Source organism: Sus scrofa, chromosome 3 (genome assembly GCF_000003025.6).
Source record: "Sus scrofa isolate TJ Tabasco breed Duroc chromosome 3, Sscrofa11.1, whole genome shotgun sequence".
Taxonomy (NCBI): domain Eukaryota; kingdom Metazoa; phylum Chordata; class Mammalia; order Artiodactyla; family Suidae; genus Sus; species Sus scrofa.
Window position 1 is genome coordinate 80,624,906 of NC_010445.4, and position 27,229 is coordinate 80,652,134.

General features: G+C 41.4%; 1 protein-coding gene across 2 annotated transcripts; it reads right to left on the reverse strand.

Moving 5' to 3' along the window:
• On the reverse strand, positions 1,151 to 26,179 carry C3H2orf74 (chromosome 3 C2orf74 homolog). Of its 2 annotated transcripts, none has more exons than XM_021087504.1 (4): positions 23,196 to 26,179; positions 3,539 to 3,652; positions 3,285 to 3,438; positions 1,151 to 1,631 (listed from the first exon to the last, which is right to left on the reverse strand). In XM_021087504.1, exons 2-4 carry the CDS (start codon positions 3,562 to 3,564, stop codon positions 1,458 to 1,460), a joined length of 354 nt encoding a protein of 117 aa, XP_020943163.1. In that variant the 5' UTR covers positions 3,565 to 3,652; positions 23,196 to 26,179; the 3' UTR covers positions 1,151 to 1,457. The 2 variants fall into 2 exon arrangements, with proteins under 2 accessions (XP_020943163.1, XP_020943164.1); XM_021087505.1 differs by having other exon boundaries at positions 23,192 to 26,179.

Sequence of the window (27,229 nt, forward strand, 5' to 3'; positions counted from 1 at the left end):
CTCCAGTGCAGATTGCATTTTTTTCCTTTTTTTCTTTTTCTTTTTTTTTTTTTTTTTTGGCTTTTTGCCATTTCTAGGGCCACTCCCAAGGCATATGGAGGTTCCCAGGCTAGGGGTCCAATCGGAGCTGTAGCCGCCGGCCTACACCAGAGCCACAGCAATGTGGGATCCGAGCCACATCGGCAACCTACACCACAGCTCACAGCAATGCCTGATCCTTAACCCACTGACCAAGGCCAGGGATCGAACCCACAACCTCATGGTTCCTAGTCAGATTTGTTAACCACCGAGCCACGACAGGAATTCCAGTGCACATTGCTTTACTCCACTTTCCACTCTATACCTGGGATGGGATCCTAAGAATTACTTTACTCTGACTCCTCACTACTCTTCATGTTACCTCTCAACTCCCCTCAAGGCCAACCTCACTACAGCTAACTGGTGTCCCACAAAATCAATACCCATTCTCACCTCTTTGCCTTGGCTTTGCTTTTCACCATCTAAAATACACTCCTCCCTTTGCCTGTATTAGCCAAACCTCCCACTCCAGTAAGTTCCATTTCCTCCCCACAGTGGAAAGGTCCCAGACCACAGGGAATTCTCAACAAAAGTTGTCAATACACCCCCAGTTAGCATTGGTCATACATTATACTTTGTCACTTATTCTCCCCATTAGTCAACATTTATTAAGCATATGCCATATACATGACAATGTGCCAGGCCCTTAATCAAATGCTATGTTTTCTGCTTTTTAATCTCTCACATAGCCCCTTATACCTTTTATAAATGTTGACTGTAATGGTTTGGATGATGTTATATTGGTCTGTACTGTCATATTCCACATATGAAAAGCAAATTTTAAACTGCTGAAATCAAGAATAGTATAATCTCAGGATTTGTCTGAAGTAACAGGATATTTTGGTGTTGATAGCAGTTGTTTTGGTATCAATCTTAAAAAGCAGTTGTTAGTATGAGAAAGGTTTTAGGGCTGAGTTCAAAGGGAATTATGTAGAGGAGATCCTAGTCCTAGTTATTGGAAGTTTCCATGATGATACCGGTAATATCACTGGTCCTAAAGGCCTGTGATCAAAGCATCAAGAATCCATGCTGGTTCCAAAGTCACCCTTGAGTGTGATTAACCTAAAAGACATTTGCACAAACACAAATAACTTTATTCACATGTGAGAACAGTCTTTGATTAGAGAGAATTTTAAGGACACTTAATACAATTAATTTCTTGAACTCAGATTTGAATTTTTAAAAATCTATATTCAAGCTCTGGGTATTTTACTTATAGCATTTTGCACATAGTCCATTTCTTTCTGCACAAAGGTAAAATACTATTTGTATTTCCTTAATTTTCCATTATTTTGCTGTTTCAACAAGATTTTGGACCCCCAGCCATTTCATTGTTAGTCTAAGGTTACATTTCTTCCACTCTCAGCCTTTTTTGAGCTTCATTTTCTCTCTTTATGTAATCGAGTATAGCTTCGGGCTATAGGGTTGTCCTTTCCAAGGTCCACAACAATTACCTCCCTAGAAAACGTCACTCCTTTTAAGGGTCTTTTATGGTTATCAATGACCGAAGGACTTCCAGTGACAGGTATGGGTGGTTTTAGCAAATAGTCATTCTGTAAGAGAATGGGACAAACATTATAAGATCAATTTATGAATGCAATACACCCTGCTTTTAAAAATATAGGTTATATTGGAGTTCCTGTATTGGCACAGCAGGAATGAATCTGATTAGGAACCATGAGGTTGAGGGTTTGATCCCTGGCCTCGCTCAGTGGGTTAAGGATCCAGCATTGCCGTGAGCTGTGGTGTAGGTCACAGACGTGGCTCAGATCTGGTGTTGCTGTGGCTCTGGCATAGGCTGGAAACAACAGCTCCAATTAGACCCCTACCCTGGGAACCTCCATATGCCATGGGTACAGCCCTAAAAAGACAAAAAAAAAAAAAAGTGTATATATATGTAATGTTATATGTACATTGTTAGTGAGAAAAAGAAAAAGGACTTCTTTTTTTTTTTTTTTTGTCTTTTTTTTTTTTTTTTTTTTTTTTTTTTTTGCTATTTCTTGGGCCGCCCCTGCGGCATATGGAGGTTCCCAGGCTAGGGGTCGAATCGGAGCCATAGCCACCGGCCTACGCCAGAGCCACAGCAACGCGGGATCCGAGCTGCGTCTGCAACCTACACCACAGCTCATGGCAACGCCGGATCGTTAACCCACTGAACAAGGGCAGGGACCGAACCCGCAACCTCATGGTTCCTAGTCGGATTCGTTAACCACTGCGCCACAACGGGAACTCCGAAAAAGGACTTCTAAATGATATAGGCAAGTAGTAATATTCCATCATGATCTTATTTTCATATTTCTATGTTTATAAAAGTATACATTGCTATTTTCGAATAGCATTTGGCAAAAATAAAAAAAATTAAAAAAATACAAATAGCATTTGGCAACATCTGTTACTGTCTCTACGAAGCAGTTAAACCCAAGAGCTTCCTGGACCATCATTCTGTCTCCAGCTGGCCATGAGTTTTAAGTTGGCAGGGATGAGGCATGTGAGTTGTTCTTATTAGGAAGCCCCAAACATGGAGCTCAATGCATGTAAAACAGTTTACATGCTAATTGTAAAAGGAGCCTGGAAGTAGAGCAGGTGTTTGGTGTCTGGTCCTGAGCTCTGCCATCGTGGAGGAGTGACTTTGAACAGTTCATCTTATTTTCTCATTTGTAGCATGAGAGGGTTGAATCCCTCAATGACCTCCAAGGCCTTCTCCAGCTCTATGATCTTAGGACTCTGAGTAAAGCAAAATGAAGGGGAATGTTTTTTTCTTTTTCAGTCGCACCCATGGCATATGGAAGTTCCTGGCCAGTCATCAAGTGTGAGCCAGAGCTGTGATCTTTGCCACAGCTGCGGCATTGCCAGATCCTTAAGCCACTGTGCCAAGCTGGGGATCGAACCAGTGCTGCCACAGAGACAAGCTGAGTCATTAACTCACTGCACCACAGAGAGAACTCCGAAGGGCAATTGTTAAGAAAAACACAAATATAAGAATGAAGATGGAGTGACTGCCCAGGCATGGCATGTGTAATTGGTTTAAGAACATGATTTAATAAACTAAGGAGAACAGTTTAAATGACTGTGAACACTGCACTCCTTCCAGATACAAACCTCAGTTACAGACAAGACAATCCTTTATTATACCTAGCCACGGAATTTACCTCTTCTTCAGTCAAACTCTAATCTATCTGCCCCTTGAGTACAGAAAAGCCCATCACCTCTTGATGATTTTCTCCAGCATTCTCAAGCTTTTGCATTTCTTTTATTTTGTCCTCCTCTTCATCCTCCACTTCCTCTCCATTTCCTAATGTGCCCGTCGCTTCTTTAACCCGTCTCTGGACAAGAATGCCAGGCCTCATGGGTACAAGAGTCCTAGAAAATCAACCAGCAACATTTTTAAAACTCATGCCTCTTAGCCACTGTTATCACACACAAAAGTAGCATTCTACCATATTCTAAGATAATGACTTACTTTTCTTGGTCTTCTAAATTGATCATCTCTGTATTGGCAACTGTACAATCTTCACCTCCATTGGCATCTGTACAAGGACCTTTTTCTGTCTCTTCATCTGTCCTGCTTTGGGCACTGGAAACAAACAAGCAAAAAAATCAGAAAAGGAAGAATGGTCTTGATGTTAATTAAGGCTTGGGATGGAGCTTCACTTTTAAACAGGAAATTAGCATTTCTAAAACCCTGAAATAGAAAAAACAGATAGCTGCTACATTATTATTTGCTCTATTTTAAATTGTTTTATATTATTTCTAGATACGTTTGCTAGAGTGAGTTGAAATCTGATCCCAATTTATCAGCATGGATTTATACCATTTATATAAAAAAAACACCAATAAAAAGAAGATGAAACTGAAGCAAATTAGAAGGATGATGAAGAAAGTGAATACTGTGATTTCAAAGCTCGTAGAGTTATCTAGAAGACTCATCCACTCTCACAATCACAGATTGTCCAAATATACTTTTCCAGCTCAGTTTCAATGTAGTTCTCTTGTTCTTTTAAGTTTTCTAGAAACAGAAGAATAAAAGGATGTTTTCATTGTTGTTCTTTTGATCAGCTTCATAAAAGATGCTCTGTTTGTTTTGATGGTGTGGACTCACACTGGTTAATCTCTCTCCATAAATGTGGTGGGGGCTGAGGTGGCTAGAGGGGAGACTGAGCTGGGACACGTGGGACTCAGCTCACCTCCCCTCACCCCAAAAACTATCAGAATCCAGAGGAGAGAGGAATTGGAGTAGCTGAGCTAAGCCCAGCTCCCCATTCTTCTCTCCTCAGTGACATCACGGAATCTTGGAACTGCTCAGTTAGAGGGATCAGAGCACCAGCCCAACCCCACCCATCACCTCAAGTCAGGAGAACCATGAAACTCTCCCCTCAGCTACAGTCTGAGTGTCCTCTACTCTGAGAGGACCAGAGCAGAAGCCACACAGCACCACCTTGGCCACTCTTCGGACAAAGATTTTCTTTCTACACTCCAAATGCCAACCTTTTCTTTCTTAACCTGAGCTCATGATACTGTTTATTTCATAGACCATAAACAATCAGCCTACCTCCTTCTTATAAAAATCCCTCTCTATAGCCCTGAGGTCAGGGATCAACTTACCTCCTAATGGTGTTTACCCCAGGCTAACTAACTGGCTCATTTCCTTCAGATCCCACATCATTGGGCCAAATTCCTGGACACACAAGAAAACTGGCAGCTCTAGAGGCCAGAGCTGAAGACACAGGAATAGGATAAGATGATCGGACTCAATTTCAGGTGAGTAGGTGATGCCTATGGCACGGACAGGGAGAACAGAGCTAGGGTTTTCTGAGAAGAACAAGAGGGTATCAGGAGTATGGCAGCTGCTGCCAACCATGTTCGAAAAAGTCAGAAGGTGGGCCCTGGGAGGTCTTTGGGGATGCAGCGACACTGACTCTTCTCTTAAAGAAAGGCAGGGACTTCTTTATCTTTGTTGTTTTTCCCCACTTCATTTTAAGTTTTATTCAAGTATAGTTGATTTACAAGCTTGTGGTAATTTCTGCTATACAAGAAAGTGATTCAGTTATACATCCATTCTTTTTCAGATTCTTTTCCCCTATAGATTATCACAGAATATTGGATAGAGTCCTTTATTTCTGGATTTTTCACCAAGTCAGAACCTGCAAATTTCACAAATACTGAATGAATGTGTGTGTGTATGTGTGTATCGAGTTTGTTGGAGGGCTCAGGACAAAGCTGATTTTGCAAAATATGTGAACTTCTAAGTCACTCCTGGCAGAGTCAGAAGAATTTTTAGGTGCTTCCTCCAGTTAAGACTCCCAGATGAAGAAGACTCAGAGTCTGTCTCAGCCTCCTTACTCTACACTGCCGCTAGATTGAGATTTTAAGAGCCCAAATCATCTCACATCTCATGTACACTAACAACGCACAATAGTAATATTTTATATAAATCTACTAGTAGTTACACAGGTCTAGACATATGAAAAAATCCATCAAACTCTGTGCTTAAGATGAATGCACTTTGGAAGTTCCTCTGTGGTGCAGCAGAAATGAACTAAACTAGTATCCATGAGGATGTGGGTTCAATCCCTCACCTTGTTCAATGGGTCACTTTTATATACAGCAGAAATTAAAGAGACATCTTATAACTCAGAACAATAACAACAACAATCCCCGATTTGAATGTAAACTGGTACAACCACTATGGAAAACAGTATGGAGGTACTTCAGAAAACTAAATATAGAACTACCATATAATCCAGCAATCCCACTCTTGGGCATATACCCAGACAGAACTTTCCTTGAAAAAGATACATGCACCCGTATGTTCATTGCAACACTATCCACAATAGCCAAAACATGGAAACAACCTAAATGTCCATCGATAGATGAAGGGATTAAGAAGATGTGGTATATATACACAATGGAATACTACTCAGCCATAAAAAAGAACAAAATAATGCCATTTGTGGCAACACAGATGGAACTAGAGACTCTCACACTAAGTGAAGTGAGTCAGAAAGAGAAAGCCAAATACCATATGATATCACTTATATCTGGAATCCAATAGATGGCACAAATGAAGCTTTCCACAGAAAAGAAGCTCATGGACTTGGAGAACAGACTTGTGGTTGCCAAGGGGGAGGGGGATGGAGTGAGACGGACTGGAAGTCTGGGGCTAATAGATACAAACTACACATTTGGAGTGGATAAGCAATGAGATTCTGCTGTATAGCACAGGGAACTATATCTAGTCACATATGATGGAACATGATGGAGGATAATGTGAGAAAAAGAATGCATATATATATGTGTGACTGGGTCACTTTGTTGTACAGTAGAAATTGACAGAACACTGTAAATAAACTATAATGGAAAAAATAAAAATTATAAACCCCCCCCACCCCCACAATCCCCAATTCACATACGGGTAAAGGACTTTAATAGACATTTCTCCAAAGAAGACATACAAATGGTTAGCAAGTATATGAAAAGATGCTCAAAATCACTAACCATTAAAGGAGCTAATCAAAACCACAATGAGCTACCACCTCACACCCCATTAAGAAGGCTATTATTAAAAATACAATAGAAAAAAAAAGTGTTGGTAGGGATGTGGAGAAATTGGAACCCTTGTACATTGCTGTTGAAAATGTAAAATGGTATAGTTCTGTGGAAAATGGTATGTCAGTTCTTCCAAAAATTAAACATAGAATTCCATTTGACCCACCGATTCCACTCCCGGGTATACACACAAATGAAGTAAAAGCAGGGATTCAAATAGTACACTCATGTTCACAGCAGTCTCATTCACAATAGCCATAACAACCCAGGTATTCATTGACAGGTGAGTGGATAAACAAAATGTGGTATATACATACAATTAAATGTTATTCAACCTTAAAAAAGAATAAAATTCCGGTATGTGTGATACATGGATGAATGGTGGAAGGCATTATACTAAGTAAAGTAAGCCAGATACAAAATGACTTGTTTTATATCACATTCCTGGAATAGTCAAATTCATAGATGCAGAAAGTAGAAGAGTGGTTACCAGATGCTGGGGCGAGAGGGAAATGGTGAGTTACTGTTTAATGGATATAGTTTCTGTTTGGGATGTTGAAAATGTTCTAGAGATGGCTAGTGATGATGGTTGCACAATAATGTGAATATCTTAATGCTACTAGACAGTACACTTAAAAAACAGCTAAAATGGCAAATTTTGTATTGTATGCATTTTATCACAATTTAAAAAATTATTTGTGTATCAAAGGAAAGGTAACCCATCTGTAAAGTAGCCTGGTAACAAGGCAGGCTCTGGAAAAACAAGACAACCAGCACATAGAGAACTTGTTTCAATCTCCATCCATTTGCTCAATGTTATTTCCCCACTGTGATTGTCCTCCCCTACTTTTATCTGTCCCCACCTCTAAATCCTCTGAGATTTGGTTCTTGGACTGCTTTTCCATGAATCCATCACTCCCCACAGGGCTTCCTTCCCTCTTGCTCTTTAGGCTGCCACTTCAACTCAGTGACACTATGGCACCTACGTGCATCACAAACCCTTGCCTCACGTAGTTCCAGCCATAGACATGATGGAAAGTGGCTGGTTCTTTCATATTCTTCATCACTTCTCACCTTCCTCCCCATTTATTCCTTGACCCCAGACTCCCAGAACCCTGAAAACTTCATTCCCTCCTATTATCAAAACCTGCTTTCTAATCCTTCATACCAAGAATGTCTGATAGAAACTTAAAGTGTTTCCACTCTCAAGGGCTTACAGCAAAAGCCAGAGAGAGAGTCGAGGTAGAATTTCAGGCATCAGCCAGCAGATGGGGAGCTCTCTTTAGAGCAAGGGGGTTTTTCTGACACTGCTGGTAACTGCACATTGCAGTCAGACAACTCCTCCTCGGGTGAGCAGTTCTGTCCTGCCTCCCTCTCCTGCTTTCAGTCACCTTTGGGGTTGGTGGCCAGAGGGTTTGGACTCTCGGTGACAGGATCCCCACAATTTGTGCTCCAGATAGGTCTGGGTGCATATGAATCCTCAGACACCTCCCGAGGTCTTGATCCATGTGATCTGGTGAGGTCCTCTGACAAAAGTATGATTCCTGGAGTTTTCATCATGGCTCAACAATAGTGAACCTGACTAGGATCCATGTGATCACGGGCTTGATTCCTGGCCTCACTCAGTGAGTTAAGGATCCGGCGTTGCCGTGAGCTATGGTGTAGGTTGCAGATGCAGCTCTGATCCCATGCTGCTGTGGCTGTGCTGTAGGCTGGCAGTTGTAGCTCTGATTAGACCCCTAGCCTGGGAACTTCCATATGCTGCAGGTGCGGCCCTGGGGTGGGGGGGAAAGACAAAAAAGACATGTGCAGAAACTACCAGCACAGAAGAAAGCGGGCTGAGAGAGAGGTATGGAGAGAGTCAAACTGCAAATGACTCTGCCTGATCTAACCAAGCCTGATCTAAGGCTTGAAACCTGGACTGGGCTTTCAGTTACATGAGCCAGTGCTCTTCTAAGCTGGTTTGAGTGGCATTTATTTCTTGCAACCCAAGACTGCTGACCAAAACACAGTGTAACCAACATCACACTGCCTCCCATTCTAAGCCCTAAAACTTCTAACGTGAGATTCCTTGATTCCTCACACAAGAGCCACTGAGCCCATCAACCAGTCCTGACCTTGTTGGACATTAAACAGGTTCCCTCCTCTCCTCAAAGGACAAGTGGAATGAAATGAGTACCTTCTCTCTTTCATATAATTAGTGCAGCCTTTTTCCCTACCACAGCTGGGGGGGGGGGGTGCTGATTGGAGGTCTTATTTCAGATTTTAGACAATTAAATGGAAGTTTCTGAAACTCATCAACATTGAGCTGTTTATTTAACAAGGCACTTGGATTGAAAGAGTTTTTTTCCTTCTACATTAATGGCCAAAACCTTTAGGTTTTATTTTAGGAAGAAAGAAAAAAAAATGATATTAAACATCAAGACAAATGGCTAAAGTTTCAGAATATGTGATGTCTACACAAGAGAAAGATTGTTCTGTAGAGAAGCCTTCATTATTCATGATTCACAATTAACCTTTTCATGAAGAAGCCATTTAAAACATCAAAGTCATTATAGCTTCATAAGGTTTTTATGCAATCCATTCATCACCCAGTTGTTTCTCATGGAACAAGTAACATTGAGCTATATCATAGGAAACACTGTCCTTGGCAGAGGTGATGACACCAAGGCAGCATTTCACTCATTAAGGAACTGGGCACCAATCCCCTAATGCTATAGTTAAGCAGAAGAGCCTACAAATTCACTGCAAAAGAATTAGCAAAATTTTATAGCTAATATCTATTCATCTGGAATTGAAATGTCTTTGTGTCAGAAGTAATGTACTTTTAATATTATGCTGTAATGACCCACATTGGGTCAGTACATGCCTGGCTTCAACCATGGTAGCCACAACATCCATGCACACATCCATCTTGGGCCACATTTTAAAGTCCCTCTGCCTTGCAGGGTTCATGAAGATGCAAGAATACAGTGTTGGAGTTCCTGTCGTGGCACAGTGGTTAACGAATCCGACTAGGAACCATGAGGTTGTGGGTTCGATCCCTGCCCTTGCTCAGTGGGTTAAGGATCCGGCGTTGCCGTGAGCTGTGGTGTAGGTTGCAGACGCGGCTCGGATCCCGTGTTGCTGTGGCTCTGGCGTAGGCCGGTGGCTACAGCTCCGATTCAACCCCTAGCCTGGGAACCTCCATATGCCGAGGGAGCGGCCCAAGAAATAGCAACAACAACAACAAAAAAAAGACAAAAAAGAATACAGTGTTGAAGATTCATCAACTGAGCCATTCTCCCGGTGGTCCCATTCTACCCTTCTGGTTTGTGAAGGGCAGTGTTAGGCTGCAGGCAGAGAACGTTTTTGCCACGCAATTGAGCACCTTCTGCCTTGCCCCATGCTACACAGTTAGTGCAGATCAAATTCCACAGCCTTTGATTGGTCTCGGATTCCACACTCCTGAGATGTCTGGGAAATGTGTTAAAGCTGACCTGGCTCATTGGTTCTGGGGAGGTTCAGGGATCCAAACCAGGGAAGAGGCAATGCCACATTCCAGGCGGCCACAGGGTTCAGACAGGCTGAGCGTTTTGTGCTTCACACTGTTTTCCAACCCCCTTCCCCCTTCCTACCCCTACAACAATGCCGCACCTGTTACAAGCAGTGGAAACCATAATCGAGAGGCAGATGGAGACCTCCTTTTGCATTTTTGTTTGATGGTTTGAAACTGATGGCAGTGTTTTGTTTTTTTTTTTTCTTTTCTCCCTTTCTATTCATTCTGTTCAATCCATAAGCCTTTTGCTTTTATTTCCTTATAAACATGATTTGCTGTAATCATTGGTACTAGTATGATTTCCTATATCTTCTTACAATGTTTCAGTTTCGATCAATCCCTTTGATCTCGACATTTCTGAAAAGGATATTAAGGAATTTCTCTAGGGCATGGCTTCACTAACTATCTATGGTGAAGGAGTAGGTTTTTATTTTTAATCCCAATCCACTGAGGACCAATATTTTAGTAAAAGAGAATTAAAGTAATCAGGAGTTCTCCTGTGGTACAGCGGATTAGGGATCTGGCAATGTCACTGCAGCAGTTTGGGTTACCAGGAACTTCTGCATGCCATTGGCATGGCCAAAAAAACTGACCATACACTTGGATATCACAGCAATGTAAAATAGTTATTTAAAGTTTCTAAGTATTTTACCTCAATTTCTGCATTTAGTTGCAGACCAGTGACACCTGGGGATCAGCACCAGCTCACAAAGCCACCTTTATTTTTATTTTATGTATTTTTAAGGCCGCACATGCAGCATATGGAAGTTCTCAGGCTAGGGGTCGAATCAGAGCTGCAGCTACTGGCCTACACCACAGCCACAGCAACGTGGGATCCAAGCCCATGTCTGCGACCTACACTACAGCTCACAACACCACCAGATACTTATCCCACTGAGTGAGGCCAGGGATTGAACCTGCATCCTATGGATACTAGTCAGATCCTTTACCACTGAGCCACAATGAGAACTCCGCAAATCACATTTAGAATAGTGCTGGTTACTAATTCATTTATTTGTTTTAAATGACATCTTTCACTGTAGAAAATTTGGAAAATGCAGAAAAAAAGAAAACAAAACCTCTTATGATTCCACCGTCTAGAGAGAAAAACTGTTGAAATATACCGATATTTTATACTGTATATACTGATCTATGTATATATAGTTTCACGAACATCACCATAACCTAAATTCCAAGCATTTTTATCACCTCTAAAAGAAATGACTTAGCCATTAGCAGTCACTCTCTACTCCCTGTTCCCCAGTCCTTGGCAACCACTAATCTATTTCTCTCTAGATCTGCCAATTCTTGACATTTCATACAAACAGAATCATACAATATGTGGTCTTTTGTGTTTGGCTTCTTTCAACTTAGCATAACGTTTCTGAGATTTATGTTGCTGCATGTAACAGTACCTCATTCTTTTTTATTGCTGAATAACATTTTATGAATACATCAAATTTTGCAAATTTGAGTTGTTTCCACTCTGGCTATTATAAATAATGCTACTATGAACATTCATGAATAAGTTTTTGCATAGACATATGTTTTAATTTCTCTTGGGTAAATACCTGGATGTGAAATTGCTGAGTCACATAGTATTTCTATGTTTAGCATTTTGAGAAAATACATATGTATTTTATAATTTTTTAAGTTGGAGCCAGTGTATATTTACTTTGTTAAATATAACATCATTTTTATTATGAACATTTCCCAATATCTTTCAAAAGGATCATTTTTAATATCTATACTTTTTTTTCATTTTATATAAGCGTTATAATTATTTTCTTACTGTTAGACAACCCACTTCTTTTATAAATAACACTGATGGACATACTTGTACATAAATATGTGAGCACAACTCTGATACTATTAAATCTTTTACCAAATACGAACCTTTGCTTTTATCTTAAAAACTAACTGATTTCTGGCTTTACCTTTTTTTTTTAGGCAAGAAATAGATTTATTCAGGTAGGGTACTTTGAGAGAAGCAAGTGGGCAGTCAAGGAGGCTCTGCCTGGCTTTATCTTTTATCTTAAATCTCATCCCTTTTGTGTCATTCTGTTCTAAATATCTTACATATTGATCTATTACTATATTTTTTTCTTTTGTGGCCGCCCATGGCATATGGAGTTCCCTGGCCAGGGATCAGATCAAGTCCAGATGCAGCAAGGCATAGCAATGCAAGATCCTTAATCCACTGGGCCAGGATGGGGATCGAACCCAAGTCCAGCACTCCCATTGCACCATAGGAACTCCTTGATCTATTATCTTTAACTTCTACTTACTCCCTTTAAAAACAAAACAAACAAACAAACAAACCTTATTTCTAATTTCTTAGATTCAGTCTCCTCTCAACCTTTGTTAAGGCCAAAGCAATGTTTTCCTTTAGGTTTAGAAACTGTTTTTGGTTTTTTTTTTGTCTTTTTGTCTTTTCTAGGGCCGTTCCCATGGCATATGGAGGTTCCCAGGCTAGGGATCCAATCTGAGCTATAGCCGCCGGCCTATACCACAGCCACTGCAACTCGGGATCCGAGCCGCGTCTGTGACCTACACCACAGCTCACGGCAACACCGGATCCTTAACCCACTGAGCAAGGCCAGGGCTTGAACCCTCGACCTCACAGTTCCCAGTTGGATCGTTAACCACTGAGCCACAATGGGAACTCCCTGTTTTTTGTCTTTTTAGGGCCGCACGGGAAGCTTATGGAGGTTCCCAGGCTAGGGGTCGAATTGGAGCTACACTGCCGGCCTACACCACCCCCACAGCCACAGCAATGCCAGATCCCAGCCAGGTCTGTGACCTACACCACAGCTCACGGCAACACCCAGATTCTTAACCCACTGAGCAAGACCAGGGATAGATCCAGCAATCTCAAGGTTCCTAGTCAGATTCATTTCCGCTGTGCCATGGCAGGAACTCCTAGAAACTGTTAAAGACACTACAATTTCATTACAATTTGTCTCATTAGTTAGTACAAAGAGGGATAATAAATCACAATCATCTGAAGAACCCAACAGCTATTCCTGCTTGTGGGAAAAAAAAAAAAAAGAAAATAATGCACTGGTGATGTGACTTAAATTTTAAGAAACATATTTCATAAACAAGCACTTTCTCATAAGCGCATTTTTCTTCCTGATTTGAAGCAATTTTCTTGAGTCTAGAAGTTAGCCTCTAGTATAGGTGTCAAAGTATTCCTTGATCATAAAACTTTATTGCCTTATTTGAATTAAAAGAAACCCTAGATTCACAAAGTTGCCATTTGAGCAAATTTAGTTTTTTAGAAATTTACTTAAATTTGATTAATCAAACACTTTCAACTTCTCTGTTATCTTTTCAAGCTCAAGGTAAGAATGCTCATTGTACATCACTGATTACCTAATGCTTCCTTTCTGTGTAAGATTTTGGCTACTGTTGGGCAAAAAACCCAAACCAAACGCGGCTCGGATCCCGCGTTGCTGTGGCTCTGGCGTAGGCCGGTGGCTACAGCTCCGATTCAACTCCTAGCCTGGGAGCGGCCCAAGAAATAGCAACAACAACAACAACAACAACAACAGACAAAAAGACAAAAAAAAAAAAAGATCCAGCTTTGCCTCAAGCTGTGGTGTAGGTGTGGTGTAGATGTGGCTCAGATCCTGCATTGCCACGGGTATTGACGTAGGCCTCAGGTGCAGCTCCAATTGCTCTAATCTGGAATCTTCCATATGTGGTGGGTGTGGCCCTAAAAAAGAGAAAGAGTCTATGGCAGTGGGTTGGCAGCATCTGGCCCTACACAACCTAACCCAGTCTTTATGCCCAGTGACTCTTCTAGACTTTAAAGAACCTCTCTCTGAAAACCTCACTTTGGGACATTCTGGAGCCTCCACCTTTGCAGACCCCAAACCAATTCACCTGGATTCACTCCCAAAATCTCCCATCTCTAATCCACAAAAAGGAGAAATCTCATGGTTTAAAATCCATGGCCTCCAAAAGACTGAATCATTGGATCTAAGACAAACTCATAGTCTAGCTTTTGCTACATTGCCATGGAGCTAACTTTGTGGAGATGAAGTTCGTGCTGGACTTCCTAACGGTTTTAATTCTTAGTTATTCTTTCTTTCTCTTTGTGTGTTGACTGGACTTAGTGAATCACTTCCAGTGAATAAAAAGTAGCAGAAGTGAGGGCCTATGATTTCTGAGTCTAGGTCATACAAAGCATTGTGGCTTCCTCCTTGCTATTCTCTTGGGTCACCTCTTTAGGGAGAAGCCAGCTGTCATGCTGTGGAGACACTCAAGCAGCTATGGTGAAAAACGGAGGGCCTTTCCGCCACTAGCAAGAAACTAAGGCTTCTTGCCAATAACCATGAGAATAAGCCTGCCAATGGATCCTCTTCCAAATGAGTCTCCAGATTACTGCAGACCAATATCTTAATTGTAACCTCAGGAGAGACTCTGAGCCAGAATCAACCAGCCACACCACTCCTAAAATCCTAACCCATAGAAACTGTTTGTTCTAAGCTGTGAAGTTTGAAGATCATTTGTTATGCAGCAATATATGACTAATACAGCCTGTATTATTTTTATTTTATTTTATTTTTTTGTCTTTTTGCCATTTCTTGGGCCACTCCCGCGGCATGTGGATGTTCCCAGGCTAGGGGTCGAATCGGAGCTGTAGCCACTAGCCTACGCCAGAGCCACAACCACGCGGGAACTGAGCCGCATCCACGACCTACACCACAGCTCAGGCAACGCTGGATCGTTTACCCACTGAACAAGGGCAGGGATCGAACCCGCAACCTCATGGTTCTTAGTCAGATTTGTTAACCACTGCACCATGATGGGAACAACTTTATTTTGTTTATACTATGGTATTTTGACATATTAAAAACCTTTCTGGCTAGGCCCTGCTAGGTTTAGCCAGTTCTTAGAGATAGCAAAGGGCTCAAGTAGGAGCATGCTTTTGGTTATGCATACTAACCAATCCAGAGCCATAGCTCCCCAGTCTGGTCCAGGCACCCCAGGAGGCAATTTTCCTCTACTTTAATCATCCCAGGGGTAGGCACTAGGCAACTAGAGACCATCCATATAGTTTGGAGCTCACAAAAACTTTTTTTTTTTTTGCTTTTTAGGGCCTCACATACAGCATATGGAAACTCCCAGGTTAGGGGTTGAATTGGAGCTTCAGCTGCCAGCCTACACCACGGACACAGCAACGTGGGATCCAAGCCTTGTCTGTGACCTATCCCATTGCTCACAGCAATGCCGATCTTTAACCTACTGAGCAAGGCCAGGGATTGAACCTGCCACCTCATGGTTCCTAGTCAGGTTTGTTACCGCTGAACCATAAAAGGTACTTCAAAAATTATTTAAAAACTAGTCAGTTCTAAGCTGTTTCCCCTGCCTTGCCTTGCTTTTCCTGTGGAAACTCCAATAAAGGATGTGGTCTCAGCTCCCTTGCTCCTTTCAGCTCCTAACCAACACAGGTGCTTTCCCATGTGGCCCCGCATGACGTGCTGTGCATCCTGCCTCCAGGATTTGTGAGTGTAGACTTTGTTTTCCTGATTCTCTCCTGTGTCACTTCTTGTGGCCACATCTGACACATAAGTGAAGGGTGGATTTAAAGACAACAGAGTTCCCTGCTAGCTTTGTATTAAAGGATCTGGCTTTGTCACTGCCGTGGCTCGGGTCACTGCTGTAGTGCTTGTTCTCTGGCCTGGATAATTCTGCATGCCATGGGTATGGCCAAAAAAATAAAGACAAGAAAGCAAGACCAGGAACCTTGTAGAAGAGTCATGTTGTTGTTTTTTTTTCCCCACTTAGACCATAATATTTTGTATCCAGTTTTTGGGTCACCCACCATGTTGTAATTCCCTCTCACTATTCCCAAGCTTTCAGTAATTCCTCTGCAGGGAATTCTCTGTTAGAGGAATCAGAGGTGTGGGCAGGAAAAGGGCATACCTGCATCTTCTTGAACTCCCATCTTCCCTCCTCTCTCTGCTGCTGCTGCTATGTCTGAGGGTGGAAAAGAGAAGGTTCCCTTTCTGAGGTTGTTATGCAACAGACCAAGAACATTCGCCAGAGTTTGAATTCCATTCTCTCTATCTCAGGAGAAACATAGCTAAACTCTTCTTTCAGAAACTGTTATCTCCGGAATTCCCATTGCGGCATGGTGGAAACGAGTCCGACTAGGAACCATGAGGTTTCGGGTTTGATCCCTGGCCTCACTCAGTGGATTAAGGATCCGGCATTGCTGTGAGCTGTGGTGTGGGTCACAGACGCAACTCGGATCCCACATTGCTGTGGCTCTGGCTGTGGCGTAGGCCGGAAGCTACAGCTCTGATTGGACCCCGAGCCTGGGAACCGCCATATGCCATGGGTGCGGCCCTAAAATGACAAAAAAACCAAAAAAATTTATTTTTAAGCCCTTTACCCTTATTGTTCCTAGAGTTAGTTTGTTTCTTAAATAGAATTTTGTTCCTCTTAAAAAGGGAAATAACCTGTTAATTTTTGAAAGCAAAAATCTGTATCCTCCACTTTTCTTTCTGTGGTAGATTATGTGCAAGGATGACCACCAAAAATTCTCCTGTCCCCTGGGCATGCATGCCACTCCTCCTATGAGGGGAAGTCACTTCTGCCCTGGAATCTGAGCTGGCTAGTGACTTGCTTTGACCCACAGACTCTAACAAAAAAAATGCTGGCCAATTCAGGCCTGGCCCTTAAGAGGCTAAGCATCATGATGGGAAATGAGGCCAGAAAAAAAGAGGCAGAGACTAGAACCAGAGAGCTTATTTGGGAATCAGGAAAAAGAACAAACAAGGAGGATTGAAGCTGTTAGAGATGATGAATTGGATTAGGGGATCTGACCAAATCACTGAGTTGATGAACAGAATTAGCCTGAGCTGTGTGGGTGCCCTATGCAGGTAAAGAATTCAGCACTCCACGGAGTTCCGTTGTGGCACAGTGGTTAGCGAATCCGACTAGGAACCATGAGGTTTTGGGTTTTATCCCTGGCCTTGCTCAGTGGGTTAAGGATCCAGCGTTGCCCTGAGCTGTGGTGTAGGTCGCAGATGGGGCTCGGATCCTGCGTTGCTGTGGCTCTGGCGTAGGCCAGTGGCTACGTCTCCAATTAGACCCCTAGACCCCTAGCCTGGGAACCTCCATATGCCTCGGGAGTGGCCCTAGAAATGGCAAAAAGCCAAAAAAAAAAAAAAAAGAATTCGGCACTCTTTCACTCAGACCCCAGCTGGCTGCTCTCAGGATTGGTGGCAGTTAAGCCTTCAGACAACATCACAGACTTTGGGATGCCAACTTGATTGCAGCCTTATGAGAGACCATGAAGCAGAAAACCCATTCAAGCCATGCCCAGAATCCCAACCTACAGAAACAGTGAGGTAAAACACATGTGTTGTTTTAGGTTGATAAATATTGGGATAAATTGTTATACAACAGTAGGCAACCAGCTTCCAGGTGACAGTGATGCTCTTGGTTGGAGGACCACACTCTGAGTAGCCAGGAAATAAAGGAGAAGAAAAGATCACTGAAAAAGGGCTAACATAGTCAACAAAAGGCACTAGGTCTGTGGATTGAGAGTGTCTTGGCCACTGTGAGTGTTGCTTTTTGTCTCCCTGGCACAATTACAACCAGCATAAAGAAACCAAATGTTTGTGTACATGTGTTTCTTTGCCTGTCCTCAAAGCCCTAATAATTTGTAGGTCCCTGGAAGAAAAAAAAATCATCAGCAGAGGGAGTCAATATAACTTGGCGAGCAAATTCTCTTGAACGTTTGCTTAGGGCTGGAAAATTATAATTTTCTGTAAAGTTCTTTTTTATCTTTTCTTTTCTTTCTTTCTTTTTTTTTTTTTTTTGTCTTTTGTATTTTGTCTTTTTAGAGCCACACCCTTGGCATGCGGAGGTTCCCAGGCTAGGGGTCGAATCGGAGCCGAGCCACCGGCCTACGCCACAGCCACAGCAACACCAGATCTGAGCAGCATCTGTAGCCTACACCATAGCTCACGGCAAGACCAGATCCTTAATCCACTAAGCGAGGCCAAGGATCGAACCCACAACCTCATGATTCCTAGTAGGATTTGTTTCTGCTGTGTCACGATGGGAACTCTTAAAGTTCTTTATCACTGATGATTTCAGTTATCTTCACAGATTTACAACACTTCATTTTGGATGTTAGCCTTTTTTTTTTTTTTAACTGTAGCTGAATTTAAGAACTTGGAAGAAAAAGTCAAGGTCAATGTTTCTCTTCTTAGGATGCTGTATTATGTAAGCCATCTAATCAGATCTTGGAAGCATGCGATTGGATAAAAAGAAATATGTGCATTATAGTAAAAAAAAAAAAAAAAAAAAAAAAGGAGTTCCCCCTGTAGTGTAACGGGATCAGCTCAGCAGCATTTCTAGAGCCCTGGGACTCAGGTTTGTTCCCTGGCCCAACACAGAGGGTTAAGGATTCAGTTTTGCTGCAGCTGTGGCTCAGATCTGATCCCTGGCCCAGGAACTCCATGTGTCATAGAGTAGCCCAAAAAAAGATGTACAAAATTGTTCATAGCAGACCAGCTCTATTCATGATAATCAAAAACTGGGGGAAAAGCAATATCTAACAACTGGAAAAGGAATAAACTGTGGGATATTCATATAATGAAATTCTATGCAGCAATAAAAGAGTGCCATACTGATATATAGAGCAATACAAACACATTTGTAAAACATTTTGTTGAGTGAAAGGAGCCAGACACATAGACACTGTATGATTCCATTTATATGATGTTCAAGAACAGGCAAAATTGCAGTCAGAACAGTAGAGACCTGAGAAAAGGGTATTGAACGGAAAGGCCACAGTGGAACATTCTGGCATAGTAGAAATGCCTTATATCTAGATTTGGGTGGTAGCTACTTGGATGTATACATATGTAAAATTTATTTTATAGCTATATGATTAAGACTTGTCTACTTCACTGTATGCCAGTTATATATCAATTTTTTAATAAAAAAGGGAGGAACTAAAGTAGATGATCTGCAAAGATATCTAAGATGGAGATGTAAATCTGAGATTTTTCTGCACACAAAATATTTTTTTTTCTTTTTAATGATTTTTTTTTTTTTTTTGTCTTTTTGCTATTTCTTGGGCCGCTCCCACGGCATATTGAGATTCCCAGGCTAGGGGTTGAATCGGAGCTGTAGCCACCGGTCTACGCCAGAGCCACAGCAACGCGGGATCCGAGCCACGTCTGCAACCTACACCACAGCTCACTGCAACGCCGGATCATTAACCCACTGAGCAAGGCCAGGGACTGAACCCGCAACCTCATGGTTCCTAGTCAGATTCGTTAACCACTGTGCCACGATGGGAACTCCCTTTTTAATGATTTTTATTTTTTTCCATTATAGCTGGTTTACAGTGTTCTGTCAGTTTTCTACTGTACAGCAAGGTGACCCAGTCACACATACACGTATACATTCTTTTTTCTCACATTATCATGCTCCATCATAAGTGACTAGATATAGTTCCCTGTGCTATACAGAAGGATATCATTGCTTATCCATTCCAAAGGCAACAGTTTGCATTTACTAACCCCAAATTCCCAATCCATCCCACTCCCTCCCCCTCCCCCTTGGCAACCACAAGTCTGTTCTCCAAGTCCATGATTTTTTTTTCTGTGCACACAAAACATTTAATATCATGGGTCAGCATGAGATCAATTAGGAAGAGAATTTAGGTAGAAAAGAAACCCTAGAGTAAGCTCTAGGGAACCAGAGGTGAGGAAAAGGAAAATAAGTCAGTGAAATAGATCAGGAATGAGAGAGAGAGAGAAGGAACAGGAGAATAAGGGTTCAGAGAAAATGCTTCAAGAAGAATGGAGGGGTGGAGTTCCTACTGTGGCACAGGGGGAACAAATCCAAATGGTATCCATGAGGATACAGGTTTAATCCCTGGCCTCGTTCAGTGGGTTGGGGATCCGGTGTTGCTGCGAGCTGTGGTGTAGGTCACAAACATGGCTCAGATCTGGAATTGCTGTGGCTGTGGTGTAGGTCGGTAGGTATAGCTCCAATTCGACCCCTAGCCTGGGAACTTCCATAGGCCATGGATGCAAAAAAAAAAAAAAAAAAAAAAGAAAAAGAAGAAGAAGAATGGAGTGGTCACCTACATGAAATGCTACTGAGACTAGAGATGGAGGCAGAGAAGTGACAGTGCAAAAGAGACATCGGGCTCTCAAAACACACTCAGCTTAAGTACCCTCTATTTCCAAGTCTAATTCCACCATCCACAGCCTCAACACAACATAGTCCTTATATTCTGAGAGTTTCTTTCTTTCTTTTTTTTTTTTTTCGTCTTTTTGTCTTCTTAGGGCTGAACCCGAGGCATATGGAGCTTCCAGGCTAGGGGTATAATCAGAGCTGTAGCTTCCAGTCGACGCCACAGTCACAGTAACGCAGGATCTGAGCCATGTCTGCAAGGTACACCACAGCTCATGGCAACACCAGATCCTTAACCCGCTGAGCCAGGGATCGAATCCGCAACCTCATGGTTCCTAGTCAGATTCGTTTCCGCTGCGCCACGACGAGAACTCCCAAAAGTTTCTGATTTAAAGAACAGCACAGGCTTTATAAAAGCCTGTCTGAAAATCAGCTGTAAATATTTTATCTTTAAACTCACCATATAGATAAGGCTCCAAGACAGTATTACTCTCAAAACACACAAAAAGAACATAAAATTAAAGCCTTTTTTCCTCCTTTAAAGTCTTGAAACACACAATTTTTTTTTTCAAGTTATAAAAACGTTTTGCAGAATTGGCAATTTGGACCAATTTTCCTACAGGGGCGACTGGAAAACCTAGATGAAGTGTTTTTAAAATATCTATTTGAAAGCATATAAGAGCAAATAAAGCCATGAAGAATTATGTGCTAAGAATCAGGAGAAAATGGATAGACGGAAATCTATGGTGCTCAGTCCAGTACTTAGACTTCCAGTTTGAAAAGATGCAGTTGAGCAGCTGAATAGAGCTTTGTACAGACTCATGGGGCTGGGGAACACCATTTAGGGCAAATCCTCAGGCTCTGAGTTGGGATACAAAGGGTCACACTCTAGGAGTAGGCTGAACCAGCCCTCATAAGCACTGAAGCCCAATTTTGGAATGAATGAAGTTGCTCTGAGACTGCAGTGCTCCTAGCCGTCTGTCAGAAGCAAACATGAATTCCCTCTTGATGAAAAGGGCATAATTTTAGGGTTCAAATTCTCTTTATAATTTCTCATAGGCAATGACATTTCAAAAACAAAAAAAACAAACAAACAAACAAAAAAAAAAACAGCCAGGCACACAAGGAGACAAGTTGATGTATTTAAAAATTAAGAGAAAAAAAAAAAAAGACTGGAAGAGTTATCAGACATAAATTTTAAAATAGCAATTCTTAATATATTCATAGAAAAAAGACAACTTTGGCAGAGCACTGGAAACTATAGTAAAGAAATAAATGGAAATTATAGAATTAAAAAATTAAGAACTCAATAAAGAGGTTTAATACCAGACTGTTAAACAGTACCAGAGAAAAAGCATCATCCATTTAAAAAACTGATAATTGGACCACGTTAAAATTAAGACTTTCTGTTCATCAAAACACATTAAAGTGAAAAGACAAGCCAAAAAGTATTTATGTACAAAGGACTTATATTCAGAATATTTAAAAAACAAACAATCCTTTCCCCATATTTCTGAAGCATGTGAATAACATACATTGTAATGGAATTTTTAAAAAGACTTTTAAGATTAAAGCAAGTAAGATGTTGGAAGAACATACACCCAACTTAGTAGTTATCCTTAGAAGAGGGGATTTTTCATTTTTTATACTACATATTGCTGATTTTTTTTAAGTTACTGTAATTTAATTTTTTGTGTCTAATGGATAACATTCACAAGGTTCAAAAAGCAGTATATTATAATGTATATATCCACAAGTCCCTCAACTCATCTCTGCCCTCCCCTCCGCCCCATAGGAAATCATGATTACTTGTTTCCTGCGTATCTTTCCAAAACTTATAGGGAAATGAGAAAGGATCATAAAGTCTTATTCTCTTTTCCTACACAAAAGGTATACCTTACATGCTGTTCTGCACCTGCCTGGGCTTTTTACTTAGCAAGATATCCTGGAGATCTTTCCAAATCAGTACACAGGAAACTCCTCATGCTTTCTCACAGCTGTGTAATGCTCCATTGTGCATATATACCACTGTTTTTAAAATCAGTCCTTGGAGTTCCTGGCATGGCTCAGCAGAAACGAATCTGACTAGTATCCATGAGGACAAAGGATCTATCCCTTGCCTTGCTCAGTGGGTTTAGGATCCGGCATTGCCATGAGCTGTGGTGTAGGCTACAGATGCTGCTCACATCTGGCGTTTCTGTTGCTGTGGTGTAGGCCAACAGCTACAGCTCTGACTGGACCCCTAGCCTGGGGACCTCCATATGCCACAGGTGTGGCCGTAAAAAAAGAAAAACAAAAAAATCAGTCCTTTCATGGATATTCTGGTAGCTTCCACATTTTGCTAATTACAATCAACAACCTTCTACAACATTTCATATGTAAATAAGTGTATGTATAGGAATAATTCCATAAAGTGTGATTGTTGGCTCAAAGTGTGAATACAGCTGTGATTTGATAACCACTAAGGGTTGCAAGCTTCTGCTCTCTCAAACCCACTGTAAGACAGAGCCTGTTTCCCCACATCATCCTATATGGCATAGCACCAAAGGCTTCAATGTTTCCAAATCCCATGAGTAATTAAAAATAGTATCTTAGTGTAGTTCTACTTTGCTGTCTCTTATTACAACTGATGCCAAGCATCTTTTTGCATGTTTAAGGCCTATTTGTGGTTATTTTTTCTGTGATGCCTTTGTTCCCCAGTCCTTTGCCTATTTTTTCAAGTGGCTTGTTGCCAATTGTTAGGTATTTTACACTGCATATTCAGTATACATTTGTATTTGTAAAACAACGATTCAAGAAGGTGGAAAAAAAAAGATTTAAAAACTCTTGCCATAAAAACGAATATACCAGCCTTTCTTCCACGAGTCTGGAATCCAGCCAAGGGGGGAGGGGGGATCCACAGATTCGCCCACACAGCTACCGGGAGCCGGGACGCCACGGCGCGCGCTCCGAAGAGTCTCACCTGAATCGAATCAGCTGTGCGCGTGCTCACTGCTTCCCAACGGAAAATCTGTTGCGCATGCTCCTAAACCTGCCCTCTTAGCTTTTCCACAAATACCTGAAGGCGTTTGTTGCTGCGCTGGCGGTGCAGGTCTCGCCTAGCCCCCTGCTGTCGGAATATGTCCCGAGTCACCATCCCCGATTTGTAGAAGGAATTCCACTGCTAACAAGGCTTCTTCCTGTGGCTCCTAAACGAAAACCCCCCTACATTACATCAGCGGGTATTTATTACCGCCCCTCGCTAAACAGTGTCTAAAGCAAGTTTTTCGAATTGATGCTTTATATTGAGGAAGTTAGTGATAAATGACCTTCAAGGGCGTCAAGAGCTTAATACTAGGCTATATACTCTTCGTGTTCCATAAGCTGCACTATAGAGAGGCGCCCAGACGGAAAAGCCCGGGGCGGGGCGAGGGAATCTATTGTTTACAAAGAGAGAAGAAGATGCTCTGACTTCTCAGTTTGGTTGACGCGATGAAGAGTTAAACCTTATCGGAAGATGCCATCCACTCCGAAAAAGGTGCTGCACCAGTCATGTTTCTGCATTTTGTGAGACTTTTTTGAAAGCTCCTAGAGACAATGCCCAGCATTTTAAAACTAAATCCTGGAGAGGTGGTTCTGGAAGTCTGAGGACTGTTTTCTCCAACCAAGAGCTATAATGTTGGCTCTACTCTCCCCTCCTTGAAAAACATCTTATGCTCAGTCTCTGATTATCTGTGATTTGAAAAGAAGAGTTTCTTTGGGAACCAGTGAATTTTTTAAATGAGTTCTGCCAAACATTACCTTAATATTTTAAATTTCCCTTTCTAAATAAATAGACTTCAATGTCAAATAGTACCTGGTAAAAAGGTGTGATGGAGATTGGCTGAGGCAAATACATCTTGAAAACACGGTTCTTCCTACCATTTCAGAAGCTGCCCATACCTTGTGAGATGCTTCATCAAAGTTCTTGCACAACTGTGGCATTCCTATTTGGAGCCAGATGGATGGGGAGACCTGTCCCTAAACTAATGTACCCTACGTCCAGGTCTTTATTAGTAATGTTCACTATAAAATGGGCACAGAGTGCTTGACCACTGTGAGAGAAAATTCTTTAAGAGCAACTTTGGGTCAGATTTCTGCATTAGAGTTAGAAATTTTTTTATTGACCTTGCCCAAGGCATGTGGGAGTTCCTAGGCCAGGGATTGGAACCGAGCTGCACTTGCGGCCTGTGCCACATCTATAGCAATGCCCTATCCTTAACTTCCTAGAATTTCTTTTTATTTTGTCCTGAAGCTTGTAACTGCTTCTTAGTCTTGGTGTTTATTTGGACTTACCAGTGTGGATATTGTTGATGGCCTTTGTAAAAGTATTTTCAATGGCGTGGCGACAGGGGTGCAAGGAGGGTGGATTTTAAGAGTGAATAGAGGTCAGTAGAAAAAGCATGTATATATCAGTGGTCTTCAAACTAGGGAACCCAAAGACTTTTCAAGGGATCAAATTTCAAGTCCTCCATTTAAGATAAACTCTTTTCTAAAGGTGCATTTTCCTAAAAATGCTCTTCCCAAGAGCAAGTCTTTGTTGTGGGCACAGCCTCTCCTTTCTCACTTCAGCTTTCAGTCACCCTTTTCCCTTTTTACAAGAGAAAGGTATGTATCTCCTCTGGCTATAACAACAGCACATCTCTCTGGGGTGTAAAATGTCCAGGGATGACACAGCACAGTGACAATTCAAGACATGGACATCAAGTTGAGAAAGCAGTAGCTCCAAGAAATTATCTTGAAAGTCAGATGTTTTCATATTCTTTCAATCAAATTGAGAAAGATGATAGATAATAATGTGATGATAGTACACAGTAATTTTTGGCATTAATTTAGGAGTCCAAAGAAATAACTGATACTGCTGTAATAGAATTTCTTCTTTTTTTTTTCTTCTGACTCAGTAAGGTGAACAAGTTTTTATAATAAAAAATTGAAATAAAATTGATGCTGAGTCCCAACCTTTTTGAGCTATCCTCAAAAATATAAGCCAATTGAAAAAAATCTACTCATTTCATTGACAGCATTTCCATAAAATGTTACTTCAATGTGATTTTGATCTTTTATGTTTGAATAATTACAATAAATCCACAAGACACGTTATCTTTTAGAGCCTTCTGGTCATGGGAAATGTAAACATTTTAATTTCATATACACTTTTTCCAAAGAAGTATGATAGGTAAACAAAAGACTTTGAAGATATATCAGGATAAAATTCTGTGGGGGAAGTGAATTAGAACTAGAGCTAACTTAAACAAAGGAGTGATGTACAATTTGTGTGCTAAAGATAAGCTTTTTAAATTGCTTTTGGTTTTTTAGTGAATGATGAATATCATATTTAGATGTACTGGATATTTTAAAGATTGATGTGGCAATGTTAAAACACCAACGTTTACATTATTCTGGAAATCACAGCCTTTGCAACTATGTAAACAATATGAAAAAATGTAAATGTTAAACTAAAAACATGCCAAAGGGGTACATAACTTTACAAAATTCTTCTAGGGTGTTGTAGGCAAAAAACTCTGAAGATCACTGCTGAGGAAAAATTCAGTTTTTGCTGAGAGGGAGAATAGAGAAACAGGATAGTGGCTGAAGGGTAAATGTTGGGTCAAGAGGGATGATTTAAAGTATGAGCTGAGGTGTTTCTAAGCTGACGAGAGTATAGGGGAGGAAAAATTCTTCTCTACCCTCATAGGGTCTCCAGCTGGGCCTTAGAATTTAACTGGCATTAAGAAATATTAGCAGGAGGAAAAAAAACAAAAAAAAACAAAAAACTGCTGGAGTTTCCGTCGTGGCGCAGTGGTTAACGAATCCGACTAGGAACCATGAGGTTGCGGGTTCGGTCCCTGCCCTTGCTCAGTGGGTTAACGATCCGGCGTTGCTGTGAGCTGTGGTGTAGGTTGCAGACGCGGCTCGGATCCCGCGTTGCTGTGGCTCTGGCGTAGGCCGGTGGCTACAGCTCCGATTCAACCCCTAGCCTGGGAACCTCCATATGCCGAGGAAGTGGCCCAAGAGATAACAACAACAACAACAAAAGACAAAAGACAAAAAAAAAAAAAAAAAAAATATTAGCAGGAGGAAGGCATACATATACATGGGACCATCACAAGAGAATGAAGATCCAAAGGAGTGACTAGATTAGAAAGCATTTATACCTTTTAGACAAAGAAACAATAAACTTATGAAGAAATGACAAGGCAAAGGGGTCTGGTCTAGGCACAGTAAATTATGGAAAGGTGGCTACAAGATAGATGAGGGCAGGGCAAAACAGATGAGTTATTTCAGTAAGTTTGTATATAGCGATCCACTTCAGCATCTATTCCCAGCCTATAGTGATAAGGGTTTTCTTCTCTTCCTGGTACAGGGAAGGCACATTTCTCATGGTAAATTTTATGGCCTGTTTTTCCAAACAATTGCTTAATTAGCCAAAAGTCCTTTTAGCAAGAAGCCCATCATTTCCCACTTGCAGAACACTCTTCCACAAACTGCCCAGATATTCCAGGGATGATGAGTTCTGTTTTTATTTTTATTTTTGTATTTTTGCTTTTTAGGCCACACCCATGGCATAAGGAAGTTCCCAGGCTAGGGGTCAAATCAGAGCTGTAGCCGCCAGGCTATGACCATGGCCCCAAAAATGTGGGATCTGTTAGGATGTATTTGCTTGCAAGTAACAGGAAATCCAATTCAACTGCCTGAAACAATAAAAGAATCACATTTTCTCACAAAAAGCCCTGAAAAGTCATTTAGCCAAAAAGTTACCCAAGCCCAAGACTTTAAGTTGTTCTCCTCTTCCATCTCTCAGTGTAGCAGCTTGGTTCTCTCTTGGTTCCACTCATGACTACAATGCAGTTTTAGCAACTCCAATCT